The sequence below is a fragment of the Pelobates fuscus genome, chromosome 11 (assembly GCF_036172605.1).
Source record: "Pelobates fuscus isolate aPelFus1 chromosome 11, aPelFus1.pri, whole genome shotgun sequence".
Classification (NCBI taxonomy): Eukaryota; Metazoa; Chordata; class Amphibia; order Anura; family Pelobatidae; genus Pelobates; species Pelobates fuscus.
Genome location: NC_086327.1, coordinates 10,268,238 through 10,291,338, shown reverse-complemented (window position 1 = coordinate 10,291,338; position 23,101 = coordinate 10,268,238). Strand labels below are relative to the sequence as shown.

General features: G+C 40.0%; 1 protein-coding gene across 3 annotated transcripts in view; it reads left to right on the top strand.

The window, feature by feature from the left end:
- The window catches only part of SPEN (spen family transcriptional repressor), a 79,068-nt gene that overhangs the window by 42,623 nt on the left and 13,344 nt on the right, over positions 1–23,101 (top strand). The window contains exons 4-10 of one of the 3 annotated variants that reach the window (XM_063436100.1): positions 8,425–8,582; positions 10,034–10,234; positions 11,059–11,210; positions 11,957–12,082; positions 20,818–20,931; positions 21,636–21,749; positions 22,877–22,977. In XM_063436100.1, the coding sequence (XP_063292170.1) occupies positions 8,425–8,582; positions 10,034–10,234; positions 11,059–11,210; positions 11,957–12,082; positions 20,818–20,931; positions 21,636–21,749; positions 22,877–22,977 (966 nt within the window). Of the gene's footprint in view, positions 1–8,421; positions 8,583–10,033; positions 10,235–11,058; positions 11,211–11,956; positions 12,083–20,817; positions 20,932–21,635; positions 21,750–22,876; positions 22,978–23,101 lie in introns of all 3 variants that reach the window. The other 2 variants (XM_063436099.1, XM_063436101.1) reach the window with 2 other exon arrangements.

The following is a 23,101-nucleotide window of genomic DNA, read 5'->3' as shown; positions in this document are numbered from 1 at the left end:
GTGGTCTTGCATGTTCCCAGATTGCACCGCTGCAATCTACAATGAATGCGGCGGCGAGGCTGATTTTACGTGTCTGTTAGTCCACCCATTGTACAGCGCTATGGAATTTGCTGGCGATATATAAATTAAAAAATATATATAAATATATTAATAACCTGTAAGGATCGAGCATGCGCCAGGCATCAGACACTGTGGTATTTTAGAAAGGAGTATATAAATGGATACTTTCTGTTTAACTGTAAATATTCAGAAGACAGGTTAAGAATCGGATGTGCCCACTTCTCATGCTCATTCAATAATGTGTATATGTTTTGGTCGCAAGTTACTTTGAGTGCTTGCTAGCAGCATAGGGCTTAACATTTTGAGATTCTGACTTTTGGCTTGTGTCTAATGCAGGGCTTGACAAAATTTGCTTTGAATCTTGGAGCCAGATAAAGTGAGGAGACAGTTGTTGGTTTTTAAACTAACAAAGCTTTTTTTTTTTTTTTTTATTCTTTATATTTGCTCAGGCCATGTATAAAGCAATACAATATCACCAAATAGCTATTTTCATGTATATTGTGGAGCACTTGACATTTTAAATAAAAGCAATAAGCATATAACAGCCAAGGGATAAAATAAGTACACATGAACAGAGTTTTTAGGGTTACAAAACTTTTAGACCTAGACACTAAAGCCAAAATTAGTCTTATTCAATTACCGGTAGCTATTTGTCCACAGACAACAATGTGAGGACCCGTGCTTTGTACTATGCCTGCTATATCATAAATCTGGTAAAATATACATGAAAATCAGACCAAGCTTCTTTTTTTTTTTTACTCCAAAAATACAATTCTTAAAGGGACACTATGGTCACCAGAACCACTACAGCTTAATGTAGTGGTTCTGGTGTGTGTATAGCCTGTCCCTGCAGGCTTTTCAGAGAAAAGGTGTTTACAATGCTGCCTAGGAACATCTCTAGTGACAGTCACATAGACAGCCATTAGAGATGCTTCCTAGTACAGTGCTGCCCACATTCAGAGCATGAAGACACTCAATGTTCTACATAATGATGCATAGATTCAATGCATCTCTATAAGGAGATACTGATTGGTGCTGCACATCACTTAATGCTTTCCTATCAAGATTGATTATCTCAGAAATGGAAGCGTGGCATGGGTAAAGGGGAGTAAAAACACCTTTGTGAGGAGCTGGTCAGCTAAAAAGACTCAATGGCTGACAGCTTCTCATATACTCACAACTTGTTATATTTTTAATTTAAGTCCACCCAGCCTCCCTACGTTTGAGGGAGAGCTGAAGTGGATCCTTTCCCTGGGGTCCAGTGGTGCTGCTATAATTCTGTTATCTTGAAGTTGTTCTAGTTCTGCTCCCTCGCGCGCCGTTTAGTGATACTGGGGCCGGAGTGACCAGGGAGAAGGGCAGGAAGGTCACAGTTCCCTCGCGTGCCGTTTAGTGATACTGGGGCCGGAGTGACCAGGGAGAAGGGCAGGAAGGTCACAGTTCCCTCGCATGCCGTTTAGTGATACTGGGGCCGGAGTGACCAGGGAGAAGGGCAGGAAGGTCACAGTTCCCTCGCGTGCCGTTTAGTGATACTGGGGCCGGAGTGACCAGGGAGAAGGGCAGGAAGGTCACAGTTCCCTCGCGCGCCGTTTAGTGATACTGGGGCCGGAGTGACCAGGGAGAAGGGCAGGAAGGTCACAGTTCCCTCGCGTGCCGTTTAGTGATACTGGGGCCGGAGTGACCAGGGAGAAGGGCAGGAAGGTCACAGCTCCCTCGCGTGCCGTTTAGTGATACTGGGGCCGGAGTGACCAGGGAGAAGGGCAGGAAGGTCACAGCTCCTAGTCCAAAAGTTGCTCGGAATAATTTTATTCTATTTTGAGCCATATGTAAATCATAAATGCAAAACACTTGTCCGATTACCTTTCTATTAGCAAATCAGACAAGCTGGTGTTAACAAGAGTGAACACAGTGTAATTTTCTTACAACTTGTCCCCAAATATTTTCACTAATAAGTGTTCAACCGTTACAAACTATCCAAACTAATGGCCGTGAAGGGGCACACGAGGGAGCTGTGACCTTCCTGCCCTGGTCACTCCGGCCCCAGTATCACTAAACTGCGCGAGAGGGGGCAGAACTAGAACAACTTCAAGATAACAGAATTATAGCAGCACCACTGGACCCCAGGGAAAGGATCCACTTCAGCTCTCCCTCAAACGTAGGGAGGCTGGGTGGACTTAAATTAAAAATCTAACAAGTTGTGAGTATATGAGAAAAGGTCTGTGTGTGTGCCTGTCAGTGTGTGTCTTTTCTGATCGTATGGGAAAGGTGTTTTTACTCCTCTTTCAGCCCCATTGTGGACCCGTCTCAATTCTCCCTCAGATGGCCGCCACGGCTGTACGGACTGACAAACACCAAGGCCATGATGATTAGGAATTTTGTCCTGGCGCCTGGGATTTGTCAAGCCCTTGTCTGTTTTATTGAAGTTAGTATTGCAAATAAATGTATACATTTTCTTCTATGGAAGGCAGGTGAAGTTCAATTTGCTGGGAAGTTGTTTGAATTTTTTTTTTTCTTCTTCTATTTTGAGCTATATGTAAATCATGAATGCAAAACACTTATCCGATTGACTTTCTATTGGCAAATGATGACAAGCTGGTGTTAAACTCTGTGTTCACTCTTATTATTACCACTTGTCCTCCAACATTTAACTATTAAGTGTTCTCACCTTTGCAAACCATCATAACCTAAAGAAGAAAGGCAGATCTTTATTTAAATCCCATTGGTGGTACTGGGAAGTTAGACATTTAATGCCATATATGGAGGAAAGAAGACCCGAATGAAGATGTTGCATAGCTGCCAAGACTGACCCAAAGCCCGTGAATATTCTGTATTCTCTGGCTAGGGACTTGTCAACATTGCACTGTTTGCTCAACAGAAATTAGCCCATGCCCCAAAGTCCAGGATAGGATTTGTTAACCCCATGGATGCAGAACTGTTTATATGACATATCTGGTAAATAGTACTTGTGACTCACTCCCCATGCTTTCATGGAACTCTACCTGCAAGCTGTGCTCACGGTCTTATACACAGCTGCTTTCATTTTGAAGTCTTCTTGCTGTTGATCCACTAATAATGCTCTCTTGTGCTAAACGTAATCATCCCAGTACCTGCACATGGATGCTGCTCTTGCTATATGTGACAATTTCGGCATTATATGTGCTGCAGGCCTAATATTCTTATCTGAAATAAGGAAAAGGTGACAAGTCCAGATTCTCTAAACCAGTCTCCGTTAACTTAGTGCTGCATGAGTTATTAAATATTAAATAAAACACAAATGCTCCAATATCTAATGCTGTTTTGTTTTTCTAAATGCACACACAGGAGATCGGCACAATGTGTTAAACAAGTCCTGACCATAATGGCCACCAACACGAATAATAGTATCCAGTAGCGTTCCGTGGCCATAAAAATGTAAACTCTATTAAAGAAACATTCCAGTAACAATAGCAATATCATTGGGTGAATTTGTTATTGTGTCAGGATGTCCATGGCGACAGCTTACCTTTAGAGGCTTGAAGGGATACTCCAGACCCCTAAAGCACTTTAGCTTGCTGAAATGCTTGCTATGTGAAGTGTACCCTTTTTTTTTTTCATTTTGCAAAAAGTGCAGATTTCAAGATTGACAGTTTTTTTAAAAATAACCTTGTTACACCCCTTTGCCTTTTAAACTGACAACCGGTTCTGTTATTTCCTGGTTGTTTAGCTCAGTGGAGCTAAAAACTCAAGAGGCAGCAATTGTCCAGAGCACCTGCCTTGCAGACTTCTCATTGAGCTGCATCGGGAAGTCTGTGATTGGACAGTCACAGAAAGTCTGGGCAGTGTTAGAAGGGAAGCGCTTGCAAAGGCAGCAAATGAGTTCTGCAGCTTTTACAAGCTGTTTTTTTTTTTTTTTTTTTTTTAGATATTCCATAGTGAAAACATTTATAATTACATTTAAATTTTCATTTGGGGGTATATCTACTAAACAGTGATTTTTAGTTATTTTGCATTTGGGCAGAGTGGAGTGTCTCTCTAACCATTCACGAACAGTTTAAAGGGACACTGTTGGCACTTTACGAACTTCATTTTATTGATGTTATATTGCCTGTAGTCCTACCCCTGTATTAAAGGGGCACAAAATACACCATAGCCATGTTGCCAGCATGTCTATTGCACTGTCCCTTTGGTTATGTAATAAACCATTTTTGAGCAGTTTGACAAAAATTGATGGTCCTATGGTCTATAGCCTGTCCCTCTCACTCAGCACATGTTTTGTAAGGATGTTACACTTCTGCATTAGCCGTGCCAGTTTTCCAAATGAAGAAGGCATTCCTTGGCTGAGCAGTAAGTTACACATTAACAATATGCCAATTTAATGGCTCGTCCATAGCTTTATACATTATACCAAAAAACAACAAGGATTAGGCACTTACTAAAATAACAAAATAGAAGGCAGCAGTAAACCAACAAGACTTCCCAATCCCTGCTTGTAGTGACCAAAAGTAGAAGAAAACCAGAATGGTAAACCGCGCCAGAAGATATAAATTAATACTCAAAGTAAATACAGCAAAGTACTGGTATATACATACACTAAAAGCGGTCCAATATTGTAGCAGTGTATATAGCCCTCGAAGAAATAAAAACAGGAAAAAATAATAGTGCAATATGTCACATAAATGTATTATAACACATGTGGATATAAAAAAAACAATACAAGACTAACTCACACTTTGCAGAGCTGCTAAGAGCTCTGTCGTATAGTGCCTGGACGGTATAATCCCCTTCTTAGGATATGTGGATAAGGCTGTAGTTGGTGTCCAATTCTCAGCAGCTGTTTATATAGGAAAAAGCAGAATAAAATCCAATGGTACACTATATAGTGAATAATATACAGTAAAATAAAAGTCCTACTTACGATTTCCAGAGCAATGACTTGCTCTGGTGATAAAAGCATGTGGTGGTATAATCCCCACCCAAGGTTATGTTGGACGAGTTATGTCTTTATGACTGAGTGGGAAGAGGATGGTGTGGAGCGGGCATGGCTGGGTGGAGAACCTGGTTGTCTATTTTCGTTATATAGATGACCTCCTGTTTATATGGAAAGGTCCACTCCCTACAGCAAGGAATTTTATAGAATTTTTAAACACAAATAATGATGGTATTATTTTAAAAGCCGATTTTAGTCAGACTAACCTAACGTTTTTAGACTCTGATATTTATATTAAAGGGACACTATAGTCACATGAACAACTTTAGCTTAATGAGATACAATTATTTAAGGTAAATTACATCTGTTTGAAAGTGAAACCAGTATTTTTTTCATGCAGGCTCTGTCATCATAGCCAGGGGAGGTGTGGCTAGGGCTGCATAAACAGAAACAAAGTGATTTAACTCCTAAATGACAGTGAATTGAGCAGTGAAATTGCAGGGGAATGATCTATACCAGGGATAGGCAACCTTTGGCACTCCAGATGTTGTGGACCACATCCCCCATAATGCTCTTACACCCATAATGCTGGCAAAGCATCATGGAAGGTGTAGTCCGAAACATCTGGAGTGCCGATGGTTGCCTATGCCTGGTCTATACACTAAAACTGCTTTATTTAGCTAAAGTAATTTAGGTGACTATAGTGTTCCTTTAAGGATAACTGAAAACACACTAAAACTAATTTTAGAAAAAGTCCATGTGAATAATTTTATTAAAACAGACAGTTGCCATCATAGAAGTTGGTTAGATAGTATCCATAAAAGCCAATTTCTAAGACTGAGGAGAAATTGCTCTGATAAAGACGTTTTTGAAATCCAGGCCAACAAAATGAAAGGGAAACTTATTGAGAAAGGATACAATAAAGGAAGAATAGAAGAAGTCATAGAGATAAGTTAATTAAAAATGAAAACCCTAAAAGTAAAATCAGGAACAGTAATGATGTTGTGTTACCCATAATTTTTTGACTATAATAATTAAAGTAAACAAATCAAAAAGATAGTCAAGAAAAAATGGCATTTATTGAAGGAAGACGCAATACTAGAAATAAATTATCCCTGATCGGCCAAAAATAATATTTAGGGGAGCTCCAAACTTAAAAATGCAACTAAGAAAGGATTTTACAAAACAAAAGAACTCAAATGAACTTAACAACTTTTTGAAAAGCAAAATGGAATTTTTAGATGTAATTGTTGTGTGGCTTGTAGAAAACAAAAAAGATAGATATGTACAAAAATGTATATCAAATAATACAAACAGAAGCTATGAAATTGAAAATACGATTGATTACCTGTATGAGCAAAAATGTGATTTTTTTTGCGAGTGTCCCTGCGGTTTCCAATACGTAGGAAGAACTATAAGACCTCTGAAGACAAGAATTAGCGAACATTGTAGGAACATAGAAAAGGGTTTTAAAAACCATCTTGTGTCATCACATTTTGAGCTACATAATAATGACCCAATTTGTTTTAAAGTTTATGGGTATCCCTAAATTGACCCAACATTGGGGAGGTGGAGATATGATTTTAAAAATTGGGCAAAAAAGAGATGGAGTGGGTCTATTTATTTGGACACTCTACATCCCAAGGGGTTAAATGCAGAATTTGATCTTTTTAACTTTTTATAAATAAATATATATATTTATATTATTTTACTCTAGTCAAAACCTCTCCATACCCACCAAACTAAAGATATACTGTTTCTACTCTTCCTGCTATTTTTTTTTTTTTTTTTTTTTTACCACCGACATGCATGCTTTCACTTTACTGCAGGAGTAATATATGTCACTTGTGAAATAATTTGATATTTTTTTTTTTATATACCTAAAAGTATATTCCTGTTTTGTTTTTAATTGTAAAACACTGACAGTTGGATGAGAATGTCTCCAACTCTCAGTACTCCAATTGGTCATATTGGTATTAATGTATTCATATCTATATATTTTTCTCATTTGTAATAAATATGGTTGATGAAGTGATATAAAGGGTATGCTTAATTTACCCTCTAAGCCCCTTTTCCTTTTTCTCTTTTACTGCCCCCGGAGATGTTAATCTGTATGACTACATGTCCCATATAGCCAAGGGAGCACGGAGTGCCAAAATACGTCACTTCTGGGTGACGCAAACTATGTTACTTCTCATCACGGCTATGATGTCTGATGAGACAATGGACTACATGTCCCATAAAACGCTGGGACTCGCAGTGCATCACTTCCGGGAGACGCATGTGACCCTAGCGGAAGCAGGAAGTGGAACAGCACACCAGATAAGAATTAAAATAGTAAGACTGCCTATTAAAGTATGGTTGGTTTCCAGACTGACTGATACTTCTAAAGAAGCCCAAACTCTGATGAAACGCGCCAAGTAGGGACTGGAAGCTCCTTTTAATATATAGATTTTTATACTCTGTATTAATAAACGTTATTGCTATTTTCCACATCCCTTTTTTTTTTTTTTTTTTTTTTTTTTTACTTTTTCACTTTTTCCTGGTGCTGTTCTATCGGATTCCTGCTCATCCAACATATCCTTTGGTGGGGATTATACCACCACAAGCTTTTATCGCCAGAGCTAGTCATTGCTCTGGAAATCGTAAGTAGGATATACCTGCTTTTATTTTACTGTATATTATTCACTATATACTGTACCATTGGATTTTATCCTGTTTTTCCCCACATAAACGGCTGCTGAGAATTGGACACCAACTACAGCCTTATCCATATTTCCTAAGACTGGGATTATACCGTACAGGCGCTATACGGCAGAGCTCTTAGCAGCTCTGCAAAGTGTGAGTCTTGTATTGGGTTTTTTTATATCCACATGTGTTAAAATAATTTGTGACATATTGCACTATTATTTTTTCCTGTTTTTATTTCTTCGAGGGCTATATGCACCGCTACAATATTGGACCGCTTTTAGTGTATGTATATACCAGTACTTTGCTGTATTTACTTTGAGTATTAATTTATATCTTCTGGCGCGGTTTACCATTCTGGTTTTCTTCTACTTACATTATAGTTACCAGTCCAAACTGGAGTCATTATTACTCCATTCAGTATTTATGCTTGTTTTACATTAATTGTTTTAAAAAAAAATGTAATTTTTTTTTTTTTTAATTAGAAAAAATTGAGGGGAAAAATAAATAAATGAATTATACTTTTGTGTAAATAAGTTTATTTTGTAAATTTTGGGACAGGTTGCCTAACTTTCATTGTAAAAAGTTTTTATTGTTTGAAATGCCACTTGTGCTCCTATGCTGTGAGAATTGTATTAAAATAAGGCATAGATAAAAGGTGATGGTATGAGTAGTAGTTTGCCCCCTTGTTCTACACCTGGCTCATTGCTTACAGCCTGCCCTGTGTCCATTGCAGCAGCAGTCTAAAACCAGGTTTATTGTTACAGCAGTGATTCAAGCAGCAGTTCTAGTGACGAGTCTCCAGCAAGGTCGGTGCAGTCTGCAGCCGTTCCAGCACCTCCTTCCCAGCCACTCCTCTCTCTGGATAAAGATGAACCACGCAAAAGTTTTGGTATCAAAGTTCAGAATCTACCCGTCCGCTCCACAGGTACAGAGTTCCATTTCAATAATACATGTGAACTGACACCATTATTTAAAAAATAAGTCTTTGTGCATTGTGCAAAGGTTCTTCATCGTGACTTCATGGAAGGTAATACCACGCATTGCGCTCACAAACACTACAGATGCCATTTACTGACAGTTGTTTTTAGCACCTTACAGGGTTTAAAGGTTTCTCAGCAGCTTTTGTTTCCCCAAGTAGCTGGTGTTCATTGTTAATACTTCGTGCTTTTATTTAAAGCTTTTTAGTATTCTTTTTAGATTATGAAGCTCTTGTTCACAACTGTCACGTTAGTCCAGTTTCGCAGTGTCTTGTTTACAACACAAGTTTGCATAAAGTTAACAAATATGACATCAAGTCTGATGTCCATCCATTTATTTGTTTGTTTGTTTATCACTTGAAAAAGATGGTCACTTTCTTGGGTTTTCTGCATTTGATTTAAATCCTTTGGCTAAGTTCTGTAGTGGGCTTTGCCCAGCTCAGAAATTGACTTGGCCAATCAGGAGGACTAGTGAGCTAATCTCATAACAAGTGATTTATGGGCACAACAATGTTTTCTCGAATTTGTAGTTTAGTTGTAAGTTGTTTTTTTTTTTGTTTTGTTTAATGTAAAATTAAAAAAAATGTAAAGATGCAGAAAGAGCAAATTATTCTGTACCTGTATTGAAACACTGACCTGCTGTCTCTGTCTCCTGTTGGGAGGGGGCTTTTACTAGCTGGCAAATTAAAGGGACACTCCAGGCACCCAGACCACTCCTGCCCATTGGAGTGGTCTGGGTGCCAACTCCCATCACCCTTAACCCTGCAAGTGTAATTATTGTTTTTGTAAACTGCAATAATTACCTTGCTGGGTTAAGTCCTCCTCTAGTGGCTGTCTATCAGACAACCACTAGAGGGACGTCCGGGTTCTTAAAACCCGAAAAGTGTTTTAAACTTAGCTCCACGTCCTTACGCTATGCATGAGGACCTCCAGCGTCGCCGGAATCCCCATAGGAAAGCATTGAATAATGCTTTCCTATGGGGAGGTTTAATGTGCGCGCGCGGCCATTGCCGAGCATGTGCATTAGGTCTCCCCCGAGGAGCATGGGCGGAGCCTGACTCAGCGCCGGAGACATTGGCACTGGATTCAGGTAAGTCACGAAAGGGGTTTTAACCCCTTCAGCAACATGAGATGGGGGGTGGGAGGGAGAGGGGCACTGCAGGAACCTGCAGTGCCTGGAAAACGGATATGTTTTCCTGGCACTGGAGAGTCCCTTTAATAAAAATAAAGTCAGGCTTTAAGTTAAAACAGAATTACGTACATTTTACTACCACATCAATCGATATACAAGTGCACCTTTCACATACAGAGCATGTCCACTTTATATTGACATTTATAGTTGTGTATTATTTGTTATCTAAATATTTTCTGTAAATAGATTTTTTTTCTTTCCATTTAGATACGAGCCTTAAAGATGGGCTTTTTCATGAATTTAAAAAATACGGAAAGGTGACATCTGTCCAGATTCACGGTGTTTCAGAGGAGCGTTATGGACTGGTGTTTTTTAGACAACAGGAAGATCAGGAAAAAGCACTTAATGCATCAAAAGCCAAACTCTTCTTTGGCATGCAAATCGAAGTGACCGCTTGGGTAGGACCAGGTATGTCAACCAACGAGACATGGCCATGATTTAACCATGTGTTTGCTACTATATTGCTTATTATAGAGCCTTCAGTCTAGGGCATTTAGCTTTTATTATCAGGAAAGGTTATAATAAAGTTTAGGCATTTACAGACCTATTTTCTAGTCCACAATAATATATTTTGGGTTCTTTGAAGACATATGACAGAATTCAGTTGGGTTTGGGGAAGCAGACATTTCTGTTCTAGTCATGCTGCTCAGCTTTTTTTCCTGTTCTTTTGTTTAAAATTGCTTTATTGTTCATGTGCATATTGCTATAATAAATATGTTTTTACCTGTGGAGTACCCTCTCCACACCAAAATTCTCCAAGATGCTTTCCCAGTTCCTCCTTGCCATATGAACTGCTCTGAAATATGTTAAAGGATTAATGGTGCAGTCTAGAAAACTGACTGTAAAGTTTCCTGCTGTCATAAAGGAAGTATAAATGAAATCCAAAGCAGCAATCAAAAGTTAAAACAACATCATCATATTTCATCTTAATGCTGGTAAAAACACACTTTGATTTTTATTATCTTTTTATTTATTGATATATATAGTTTTGGATTTTTGATTGCTGACTGGTTTTCGTTTATATGTCTTATTTTAGTACCATGAGCTTCACAGTCAGTTGTTTGTAGAGGAATCTGGGAACAGCAGCACAGGCCAGAGATATTTTTTTTCTGATTTCCAATGATGTGATGCACTCTTCACAAACTCTAATTCTATAAATTGTCTGTTTTTGGTGCCATTGTCAGACTTACATTATACATTAACAACTAAATATTGTTGTTGTCCTGTTTCAGAAACTGAAAGTGAGAATGAATTCCGACCTTTGGATGAGCGAATAGACGAATTTCACCCAAAAGCAACCCGGACTCTCTTTATTGGTAACTTGGAGAAAACTACCACTCACCTTGAACTTCACAATATCTTCCAGCGTTTTGGGGAAATAGTGGTATGTAATGTTCTGTGATCCTTTAAAGACCTACACAAAGTCTCTCAGATCTGTACCATGTTGTGCAGTAGTTGTGTGGTTCAGCCATTTGAAGTAAAATACACTATTTTTAATATGTCAGACAAAATTCAGTAAGACTTGGGTAAGGGCGTAGAAGAAGGTGACTAAAAAGGAACAGCAATATGCCATCTGTTGGAAGAGGAATCTGGTGCAGGAAATTCTTATTGGTGGAAGCAGATGCATCTCCACACCAGTAGAATAATGAACTAAATCTTAGAGTACTAGATAAACCAAAAAGGAATGCATATAACTAGACCTACTCACAAGCCTTGATTGTCACAGATCTCCCAGGCAAAGTCCTTTGTTCTTACGTGTACACATATTCAGTGTTCTAAAGTAAATCATCTTCTGTAAGGGAAATCCTTTAGTAATGTCTTTGTGCACTTTGCCAGGGAGCGGTTTCTTGTGCACTTACATTTTCATCGCCCATCATAGCTTATTGCGTGCTAGAGCAGATATCCGCTGTATCATCTGTATAGCGTTTGGCTTTTATGGTTTTGTTTCAACATAGCTGCCATCATGGAAGTATTTCGAAAGCATGGATCTTTTTATGGAGCTTTGCTATTAAAACTCAGTATTTTAAATTGATTTCTGCTGTGTACTTTGTTTCTCTGTATAGTTTAGTTTTCTGTATCTCCCTTGCCTGCACGCCATTGATTTTACTTTTTCTCTCCTTTGCTGTCCAGGATATTGACGTGAAGAAAGTGAACGGGGTCCCTCAGTATGCATTCCTGCAGTACTGCGATATTGCAAGCGTCTGTAAAGCCATTAAGAAGATGGATGGCGAGTACCTGGGGAATAACCGGCTAAAGGTATAATAAATTCCATTTTACTTGGCGCTGAGCTGACACATTAACCTGCTCCCAACCTTCACGCCACATGTTATTGCTTTTTATATAAATAAATACACACACAGAATTTTCATTTATTTATTTGCAATAATGTATGAAATTGTATGGTGTTTATCACATTCAAACAATTATCTCCTGTCCGTGTCGATAGTGCTCGGTTGCCGTGTATATACAGCTATCTTTGACTATGCTTAAAGGGACACTATAGCTGCCAAAGCAACTTTAGCTTAATAAAGCCGTTTTGGTGTATAGATTATACTCCTGCAGTCTCACTGCTCATTTCTCTTCCATTGAGGAGTTAAATCACTTTGTTTGCAGCTCTAGTCACACCTTCCTGCATGTGACTTACACAGCCTTCCTAAACACTCCCTGCGAAGAGTCCTCTAATGTTTACACTTCCTTTACTGCAAATTTTGTTTAATTAAGAATGTCTTATCTCCTGCACTGTAATGGCTTTCTAGAACCGTCACGAGACTCCTGTATGTAATTAAAGTTCAATTTACAGAGCAGGAGATAAAAACTTTTAAACTAAGTTACATCTGATTGAAAGTGAAACCATTTCTTTCCAGGCTGTCAGTCACGGCCAAAGGAGGTGTGGCTAGGACTGCATAAACAGAAACAAAAGTGATCTAACTTCTAAATGGCACTGAATTGAGCAGTGAAACTTCAGAAGCATAATCTATACCAGTGGTTCCCAACCCAGTCCTCGTGGAACCCCTACTAGTCTAGGATTCAGGGATTACCTAGTTGTATCTGAAGTATTTTTAGAAAAAAACAACCAAAAAACACCTTGGACACAACAGAGTGATCCCTAAATCCTGGACTGGTAGGGGTTCCACGATGACTAGTTTGGGAACCATTGATCTATACACCAAAACTGCTTCATTGAGCTAAAGTTGTTTTGGTGACTATAGTGTCCTTTTAACTTCTTCAGGACCGTCATCTGAAACATCCCCTTGAGGACCAATGAGGGTCCTGAACCGTCATAAAGGAAATATTTACTTACCTGACCACCGCCGTTCCCCCACCGGCGATCAGCATTGCTCCCGGTCTGGGGGGGACTGCCTGGCAGCCCAGACAGTCCCCCCTCGGAGAATTAGGCCCCCATGGCCATGTAATCGTTCTAACAGAGCGGTCACATGGCCGCATTAAAGGACCACTATAGGCACCCAGACCACTTCAGCTTAATGAAGTAGTCAGGGTGCCTGGTCCAGCTAGGTTTAACCCTTTTTTATATAAACATAGCAGTTTCAGAGAAACTGCTATGTTTATATTAGGGTTAATCCAGCCTCTAGTGGCTGTCTCACTGACAGCCGCTAGAGGGCTTGCGTGCTTCTCACTGTGAAAATCACAGTGAGAAGATGCCAGCGTCCATAGGAAAGCATTGTAAATATATATATATATATATATAAAATACACAAACCAGTGCACTCGCTTATTAACTAAACAGTGATTTCAAATCCTACATAGTACTATTTAAAAACACCTCACCTAGGTAACAAATAATGGGGGTTTGGTTACATTATATGATCATACATTGCATAAGCCTGCCAACTGCATCAAAGTACCCCATTCTTGGCAGGTCCTACTCTAGCAGCCTAATGCTTGCTCTTATGAGATTAATCCACTTACTTGGGAAATGCTTCCTTACTGGGACTCTCTGCAAGTCAAGGCTAAATAGGATCCTGGAATGAGACACCTGTGGCAGGGAGGGGTGCAAAACCCAGGGGTTGGCCTAGACCCCTATAATTATAAACAAGGTCAGGAGGGCTGCACTCACCTAAACATGCATTTATTCATGGATTTATTACAGGGTGCTACTGGGACCAAAATACAAAACACACAAACCAGTGCACTCGCTTTTTAACTAAACAGTGATTTCAAATCCTACATAGTACTATTTAAAAACACCTCACCTAGGTAACAAATAATGGGGGTTTGGTTACATTATATTGCACCCCTCCCTGCCACAGGTGTCTCATTCCAGGATCCTATTTAGCCTTGACTTGCAGAGAGTCCCAGTAAGGAAGCATTTCCCAAGTAAGTGGATTAATCTCATAAGGGCAAGCATTAGGCTGCTAGAGTAGGACCTGCCAAGAATGGGGTACTTTGATGCAGTTGGCAGGCTTATGCAATGTATGATCATATAATGTAACCAAACCCCCATTATTTGTTACCTAGGTGAGGTGTTTTTAAATAGTACTATGTAGGATTTGAAATCACTGTTTAGTTAATAAGCGAGTGCACTGGTTTGTGTATTTTGTATTTTGGTCCCAGTAGCACCCTGTAATAAATCCATGAATAAATGCATGTTTAGGTGAGTGCAGCCCTCCTGACCTTGTATGTATGTATATATGTTAAAAGGCCTGAACTTGTGGAGGCCTGAATTTGTGGGAGGAGTAAGTCCCCTACTTAAACTCCCAGCCCCTAATCACCTCTGCCTTTCAGCTGATTGTTGGCCAGGCTCGTCACCGGTTCTACACAGTTAAACCGTTTCGCATAACGTAATTTCTTTATGTCAAACCAAGGTATAGTTCACAACTCGTTTGTTACTACACCTCATATAAAACCTATCACGGTCTCAAGTTCATTACTACTTTTCCACAGGCTTACGCCCACGGTACGTTAATTCTTTACTATTATTTCTACTCAGACATACGGTCATACAGCCATCAGGCTCCGGTAAACACCAAAACCTGACCCGGTACTCAGCCATACCTTCAGGTACTTACGTCTATACCCAAATACGTCCAATCGGCACCCCAAGGCCTCATCCAGCCTTCTCACAAATATCTATTTCAGCCCAGTCACACACTTAAACCTTCCAGATCCCTCAATGCAGGATCTCACGTTGCGCTCCTAACAAACAACCTACTCCCAATTCAAATCATACGCCACCACGATACGCATAAATACGTCAATATCTGTCTTAAAGCCTCAGGACTCTTCCTCAAGGACAGCATAAGACAAGACTTACCACACTTATTACCACCAGAAGGTTCCAGATACCATTCGCAAGAAGTCAAGGTTAGTATCTACACAACATTCCAGTCCTCTCACCTTATCCTTAAATATACAATCGAACTGGCTACAGGGTCTAGGCTAATGCCTTAGCGCACCCTATCAGAAAACCCGTCCCAGCGAGGCCTTCAACACGGAGGTACGGCCCCACGCCCAAATCATAGTTACAAGCCTCGCATGCCCTACTACAGGGCGCTAGTCAGGGCCTCACCTGTCACGGCCACACGTTTTGATTTCTCTCTACTGTCACCGAGAGGCCAACATCCCGCCACCACGTCTGTGGCAACTACGTCATAAGCCAAATCATAGGTAGAGCCTCTCACCGCCACTTGGCATTAGCAGGGCCTCACCTATCCAAACATTCAACAGTTAAGTTTTTCGCTTTGGCATCTAGCATTACAGTCCAGTTCTTCCATATACACCACCCCACATACCCCGCCTACTTACCTTACGCCCCTTCTAATATATCTTTCACATAATCATTCCTTTTAGAATGTCCCAAGAACCTATTCCAACCAAAGAATTGACAGAAGAAACTCCATTCAAGCCTACCAGACCCGGGTCTCCAGGCGAATCACTCACTCTTTCAACCCCCACGTCCTTGAGAGCATGGACTATTCCCATAATTACGGCCGAGCTTAGGCTCAGGGGAATCCCCTTTCCGGCCACAGCTAGGAAGGCTGAACTTTATAGGCTACTTACTCACCAAGCCCCCGAGCCCAGGCCAGGGACTAGCTCTCAAGGACAACCACCAAGCAACAGCACGGCCACCCAGGATACCCTGGCAGAGATCTTGGCCAATCTACAGACCCTCAATAGCAGGCTATCTAAGGTGGAAAGCGCCATCTCCTCCCCAGGTACTACCACGGTAGTCCCAGTCGCTTTCAAGGCTGTACCTACTATACCAACATGCCCTCCTATACTCCCCCCTCCAGCACCGGGCACAGCCATTACACCATTTGAGTCACCAGCACACTCCGTCCCTGACTCTATCAGGAAAGATATCCTAGACGGGAAGGATGTGTGTCTGGTGTCCTTGCTCATAGCCTCACAGGATGTACTTGAGAACAAGGCATTCAATTATGGTGATATCTCTGTGGTGCTCAAGACAGGGGATCCCAGGCTTAATCATCTGGTGGATTATCTCACCACAGGGTTCACTAAAGGGTTTCTCACGGGTATTGTAGCCATTCCCCCAGGTACACTAGAATGCCCTAATCTCCAGTCAGCACGTTTAGACCCAGTCTCCATAGACACTCTCATTGCCTCTGAAATCAACGGTTTCATGATCGGCCCCTTCACCTCTTCACCATTCTCCTCCTGGCGCACTAACCCCATTGGTATTGCTATTCACAAATATTCCAAAAAAAACAAACAAAAAAAAAAAAAAGTCTAATTATTGATTTATCGGCACCGCACTCCTCTTTTGTTCCAAGCATAAACGCACTCATTCCAGCAGACGAATTCTCACTTCAGTACGTAACCATCGACGACGCCATACAGTCCATCATATCATCTGGTAATCGACCCTGGCTTAGCAAAACGGACATCACAAACGCGTTTAAATTACTACCCATGCACCCCTCACTCTGGCACTTACACGGTGTTAAATGGCGAGGGAAATATTACTTCTCTACACGACTCACTTTCGGTTCTCGAAGCAGCCCCAAACTGTTCGACATTTTCGCAGAGTCACTATGCTGGCTGCTTCTGAACGTCACCAGGTGTCACTCCGTTATCCACTACCTCGACGACTTTTTACTAATAGAGCCAGGGTCACCTTCACCCACAGCAATCAGAAGCACTACTGCACTATTTTCCACACTTGGAGTCCCTTTGTCCACAGCCAAAACTATAGGCCCCACAACTATATTGACCTTTCTGGGGATAGAACTGGACTCGGTTAACCTCAGAGCTAGCCTCCCCCACGACAAACTGTCACGTTTGAGAGGGGAGATGACTTGTTCCTGCGGAATGATGTTTGCACTAGAAAATAACTTCAGTCCCTTCTCGGATCCCTGAACTTTGCGATGCGCATCATTCCGCAGGGAAGGTCTTTCATATCCAGACTCCTTTGCCTGCTGCACGGAGTTCCGGACTCTGGCACAGTTTCTTTGGACCCCCACGCCAAGGCTGACTTAGCTATGTGGGGGAAGTTTTTGAAGGACTGGAATGGAATCTCCATGTTTATTCCCCCTCTCTCCACCTCTTCACCCATCATCCACACAGACGCAGCAGCCAATACCGGTTTTGCAGCCATTTTTGGGAACCACTGGTTCAGGGGCCATTGGCCCACTGATTCGGATGCCTTGCCAGGATTCAGAGAGACCTCAGCACTATTTGAAATTTATCCCATTGTGGCGGCCGCACACACCTGGGGTCATCTCTGGTCTGGCAAGGCAGTCAAATGCTACTCTGATAACTCGGCAGCTTGCGAAATCGTGAACAAAGGGCGATCATCTTCCCTGACCATCATGCGGCTGATTCGCAAGCTGACCTGGTTGGCAGCATCCGGCCAGTTTCACTTAGTTTGTTTTCACATCCCGGGTATTCACAACACGGCCGCTGACGCTCTTTCTCGTTCTCAATTTCAGGCATTTTCTCAGGCACTCCCAACGGCTCACCTACAACCATCCAGGACACCACGGTTCCACGATCTAATCCTGGATTAAGCACACTCTTGAACCACGCTAGAGCACTCACTCACCAAGCATTATCACCAAACACGGCTATCACTTACAATAGGGCTCTTAATATATTTAATAAATTCACAGCAGAGTTCGGATTACAAGATGACTTCTCTATTCAAACCATGGTGTCTTTTGCCTCTTTTTTCCACCTACACCTTAAACTATCTCACAACACCATTAAACTATATCTCACGGGGGTCCAGCACCACAGCCTCACCTTTTTTTTTCCTAACAACACACCTTTCCTGTCTTCATACCCCGTCAAAAAGGTTTTGAAAGGAATATCAAAGGTTTCACATCCACTCTCTACCATTAGATTACCTATAGATGGGCCTATCTTCAGGTCACTTAGCAATCTCCTTGACACAGCCCCATTCGACATCGGCACAAATACGGTGATCAAATCTGCTTTATATCTTGCTTTCTACGGTTTTCTCAGACCTAGAGAGTTCACCGTAATTTGTCAAGGAGATACGAAGCTAAGACTTAAAATATCACACCTCACTAAAATAGAGGATCACTACCAACTTTCGATCCCTACAACTAAAACCAACCGGTCACTACACCCTACTATAATTCCTCTCTTCCCTACTGATAATGCCTGGTGTCCGGTAAAAGTACTAGACCACCTACGGTCAACTCTGCACGGTCACCTACTGGACTCTCCGCTCTTAACACTACAAGGGCACCCGTTAACCACAGCAAAATTGATGGTTCATATCAGAATTCTGTTATCTAAGCTCGGACACAACCCGATTGCATTCTCTAGGCACTCCTTCCGTATAGGAGCAGCCTCTAGCACTAACACACCGGTCCATATCATCAAGAGACTGGGGCGGTGGAAATCCTCCATATATACTGCATATATTCCACAGCCGGAGAAAGAGCTTCGCCAAGCTTTCAGCAACTTGGTTTTGTAAAAAATGCAATAAAGTGTGTATTTCTCGAATTTATCTTTTTGCCCTCTTTTATTTACAGGCCCACTCGTACGTTGGTTTCGGCACACCACAACCAACTTTGCTCACAGTTACTATCCATTACGTATTTAAATTCCGAGCACAAGTTAAAAGGCCTGAACTTGTGGAGGCCTGAATTTGTGGGAGGAGTAAGTCCCCTACTTAAACTCCCAGCCCCTAATCACCTCTGCCTTTCAGCTGATTGTTCCCACCCACCTACACCCTGTTATAATTACATTCTCCTTGGTGGGCCCTCTTTTATTTACAGGCCCACTCGTACGTTGGTTTCGGCACACCACAACCAACTTTGCTCACAGTTACTATCCATTACGTATTTAAATTCCGAGCACAAATATATATATATGTGTGTGTGTGTGTATAAATAAATAAAAATACAAAATATATATACCCATATACAAAATTACATAAATAATTTCATTAATATACACGCAGACTTCAAATACATAAATATGTATATATATTTAAATTCCACATGCATATTTATGTAATATTTTTACATAATTAAGTAATTCTATTGATTGCAATTTGAGGGACCTGACTGACAACCCAGGCAGAAAGTCCAGAGATTTTAATTTGCTAGCACTGTATTTAACCCTGTAACTTTCTATGACACCATAAAACCTGTACATGGGGGTACTGTTTTACTCGGGAGACTTTGCTGAGCAGAAATATTAGTGTTTCAAAACAGTAAAACATATCACAGCAATGATATTGTCAGTGAAAGTGAAGTTTTTTGCATTTTTCACACACAAACGGCACTTTCACTGATATAATTGTGGTGATACGTTTTACTGTTTACTGGTATTTGTGTTCAGCGAAGTCGCCCAAGTATAACAGTACCCCCCATGTACAGGTTTTATATTGTTTTTGAAAGTTACAGGGTCAAATATAAGGCGTGATTTTCTTTTTTTTTACATTGAAAATTGGCAGTTTGGTTAAGTTGCCTTTGAGACCGTATGGTAGCCCAGGAATGAGAATTCCCTCCATGATGGCATACCATTTGCAAAAGAAGACAAACCCAAGGTATTGCAAATGGTGTATGTTCAGTCTTTTTTAGTAGCCACTTAGTCACAAACACTGGCCAAAATTAGCATTCATAATTGTTTTTTTGCATTTTTAACACAAACAAATATAAATTCCAACTGTTTGTGACTAAGTGGCTACTAAAAAAGACTGGACATACTCCATATTGAATACCCTGGGATGTCTTCTTTAAAAAATATATGTACATGTGAGGTGTGATTCAGAGATTTATGACCGATAATAGTGTTACAATGTCACTATTAATACATTTAAAAAAAAAAAATGTATTTTGAAACATCAATTTCCTACTTGTACTTATAGCCCTATAACTTGCAAAAAAAAGCATGTAAACACTGGGTGTTTTTAAATTCAGGACAACATTTTGAATCTATTCAGCAGTTTGTATTATTAGCTTTTGTAGATAAGTAAAAGATTTTTCAAGTAAAAGTCAAAAAACATGATTTTTTTCCCCCCAATTTTCCATCCTTATTTTATTTTTTTTAAATTAAATTATATGACATGATACAAATAATGGTATGTAAAGAAAGTCTGTCTTGTCCTGAAAAAAACAATATATAACTCGAATGGGAACAGTAAATGAGAGAGAGGAAAATTACAGCTAAACACAAACACCACAAAAGTGTTAAATTACCTCTGGTCCTTAACGTACCACATGGCCAAAACAGTCCGGTCCTTATGGAGTTAAAGAAGTTGTGATTTTTTTAGTAAAGTTTTACAATAAATAAATAAGTATTTTACCCCGCACTAAATAAAACTGCTCATCTTATCGGGAAGTTTAAATCATGTTTCCACCTAATTTCATGAAGGTGGCGGTTGCAGTTTTTAAAGTGTAGTGATTTGCCTTGGCAATAACAGTAATATTTTGTGTAGACATTCTCTTCAGTTAGCATATTTTGCAGCCCAATATTAAAAATGGATTATGTGTCTTTTACTCTAACTCATCCCATTTGTTCTCTTTCCACAGCTGGGATTTGGGAAAAGTATGCCAACCAATTGTGTATGGATAGATGGCCTTTCTGCTAATGTCACTGATCAGTATTTAACACGACATTTTTGCCGTTATGGACCAGTGGTAAAGGTAGGAGGGAATGTCGGACGTCTGGTGTTGTGATCTGCATTTTAATCAATGCTACCTCTTCTTAATCGCTTTTCCTGTCCTTTCTTTCCTTTAATTTACATTTACACATATGGTCAGACCTGGTAGGGTCTTTGTAGCGAGCATATATTCATATATATTATCCTTAATTTCTTGTGTAGCACTAATCTAGTCTGACTGTATATGTAATTGGTATACACATAGACTTTGCACCATTTCGTGTGGTTTTGTTTTGTTTTCTTGGTTTTTTTTTTCTATGACACAAGCTATACTCCTAGACACAGTAATAAAAAGGGCGCAGGTTGCTGTGCATTAATATATACCATTGCTTAACACTACGAAGGTCCCCACAGCTGTCTTACCAGTAACAATATAATGCAAAGGTTTTTATGTGGAATATTTTTCCAACTACTTTACAATCTTCAGAAGACCTTGGAAATAATAAAAACTATTGTAATCTAAAATTTATAGGGAAAAAAAACTACAAACCACATATTGGCATTTTACATTACCCGCCATGGTGTCTGAAGCGGTTCGTTCTTTGGAGTCTGTTTTGCCACGTGGGAGACAAGGCAGCCTTTGTTGACTGTCCTTATAGAAAGCAGGAAAAAAAGATGAAAGCTGATCTTACCCGGTCCCTAGTGGACGAGGCTCATATGTCCTTTTTTTGTTTTGTTTTTTGACAGGTGGTGTTTGATCGATTTAAAGGCATGGCCCTGGTACTCTACAATGAGATTGAATATGCCCAAGCAGCTGTAAAAGAGACCAAGGGGAGGAAGATTGGTGGGAATGACGTTAAGGTGTGCAGAGACCACCTTAATAAGTGTATAAAAAAAAATTTTTTTTTTAAAAAGCAAGATTAGAAAATTTATTTTGTAGGATTTATGGGAGGACTTCTTATCTTATGATGTGGGGAAGTAAAGCAAAAAGGGTTATTTAAAAAATAAAAAAAAGAAGCTGTTTAACTGATGACAGCATTTCTCAACTTTTTTTCCAAGACATTTTATAATTTTGTAATCTCCAGACTATTTTACCTTGTGTCTCTAAGCTTCTTGGTGTTGTGTTGTTTCAATAGACTTCTGTTGTTACTGGTAAGCAGTTAAACCACTACACCAAGGTAACACAGAATTTGGCTATATGCCAATTCTCTTCCTGAGTTATAGCTTCCCTTTTGCAGAGAATATGTAAAATCCTAGGCTCCTGGTTATGCCCTGCACACTACTGTTGACAAAGCCAGCTATTCTCATAACCCCCAGGATAATTGTGGGTGCTGGCACAGTATAAGACACTCTCATTAGTAAAGACATCAAACGAGTAACTGTAATAGGCTTACACAAACCTTCAAGCTAGCAATTTTGTCTTCTAACATTGTGCGCCTGTCGTTGGAGGCTAGATGACATAATCAGATACTTTCAAAGTTATGCTCTGTCCTTCCTCTTATTGTCATGTTCTGCCAGTTTCTCCTTCTACATTAGATAGTTTCTCTGCCTCACGCTGTGGAAAGTTTACATTGTGCATGTGAGAAACATTTAACTTTTGGAAATTGCATTAACAATTATGGCTAAACCGTGTTTTCTTTAACCACTTTCTTTGGGTTATGAAAATCAAGCTACTAACCCATTTACTGCCCTGACATCCACTCAATTTATGCACAGTAAGATAATTCTCATTTATGGAAAAATGCACTTAAAAATTCAAACGTATATAAATATTTTATTTGGATATATATCTTAATGCCAAATTCATTATGTGGGGCAACGTATCAGTATTTCCATGTCTCCCATACAGCAATATGTGGCACCTACTCTCATTCTTGATATATATGTATGTTTATTTGTGTGTGTGTGTATGTATGTATAATATATAAAATATATTTCTTCTAGTGCAAAACATTTTGTTAATTGACAAAGTACCATTTTCTTTCTAGGTGGATTTTGCAAACCAAGAAAGTCAGCTGGCTTTTTATGGTTCTATGGAATCATCTGGCCAAGATATACGAGATTTCTATGACATCATCTCTGAACGAAGGTTTGTTTGATATCTGAGATGTTATACTGACCATTTGTGACTTGTTGGAACAAACCTGTTTGCACGCACGTTTAGAAACTTTTGTGATTCTATGTCAGCTGAACCAATGGACAGTGATGTAAAG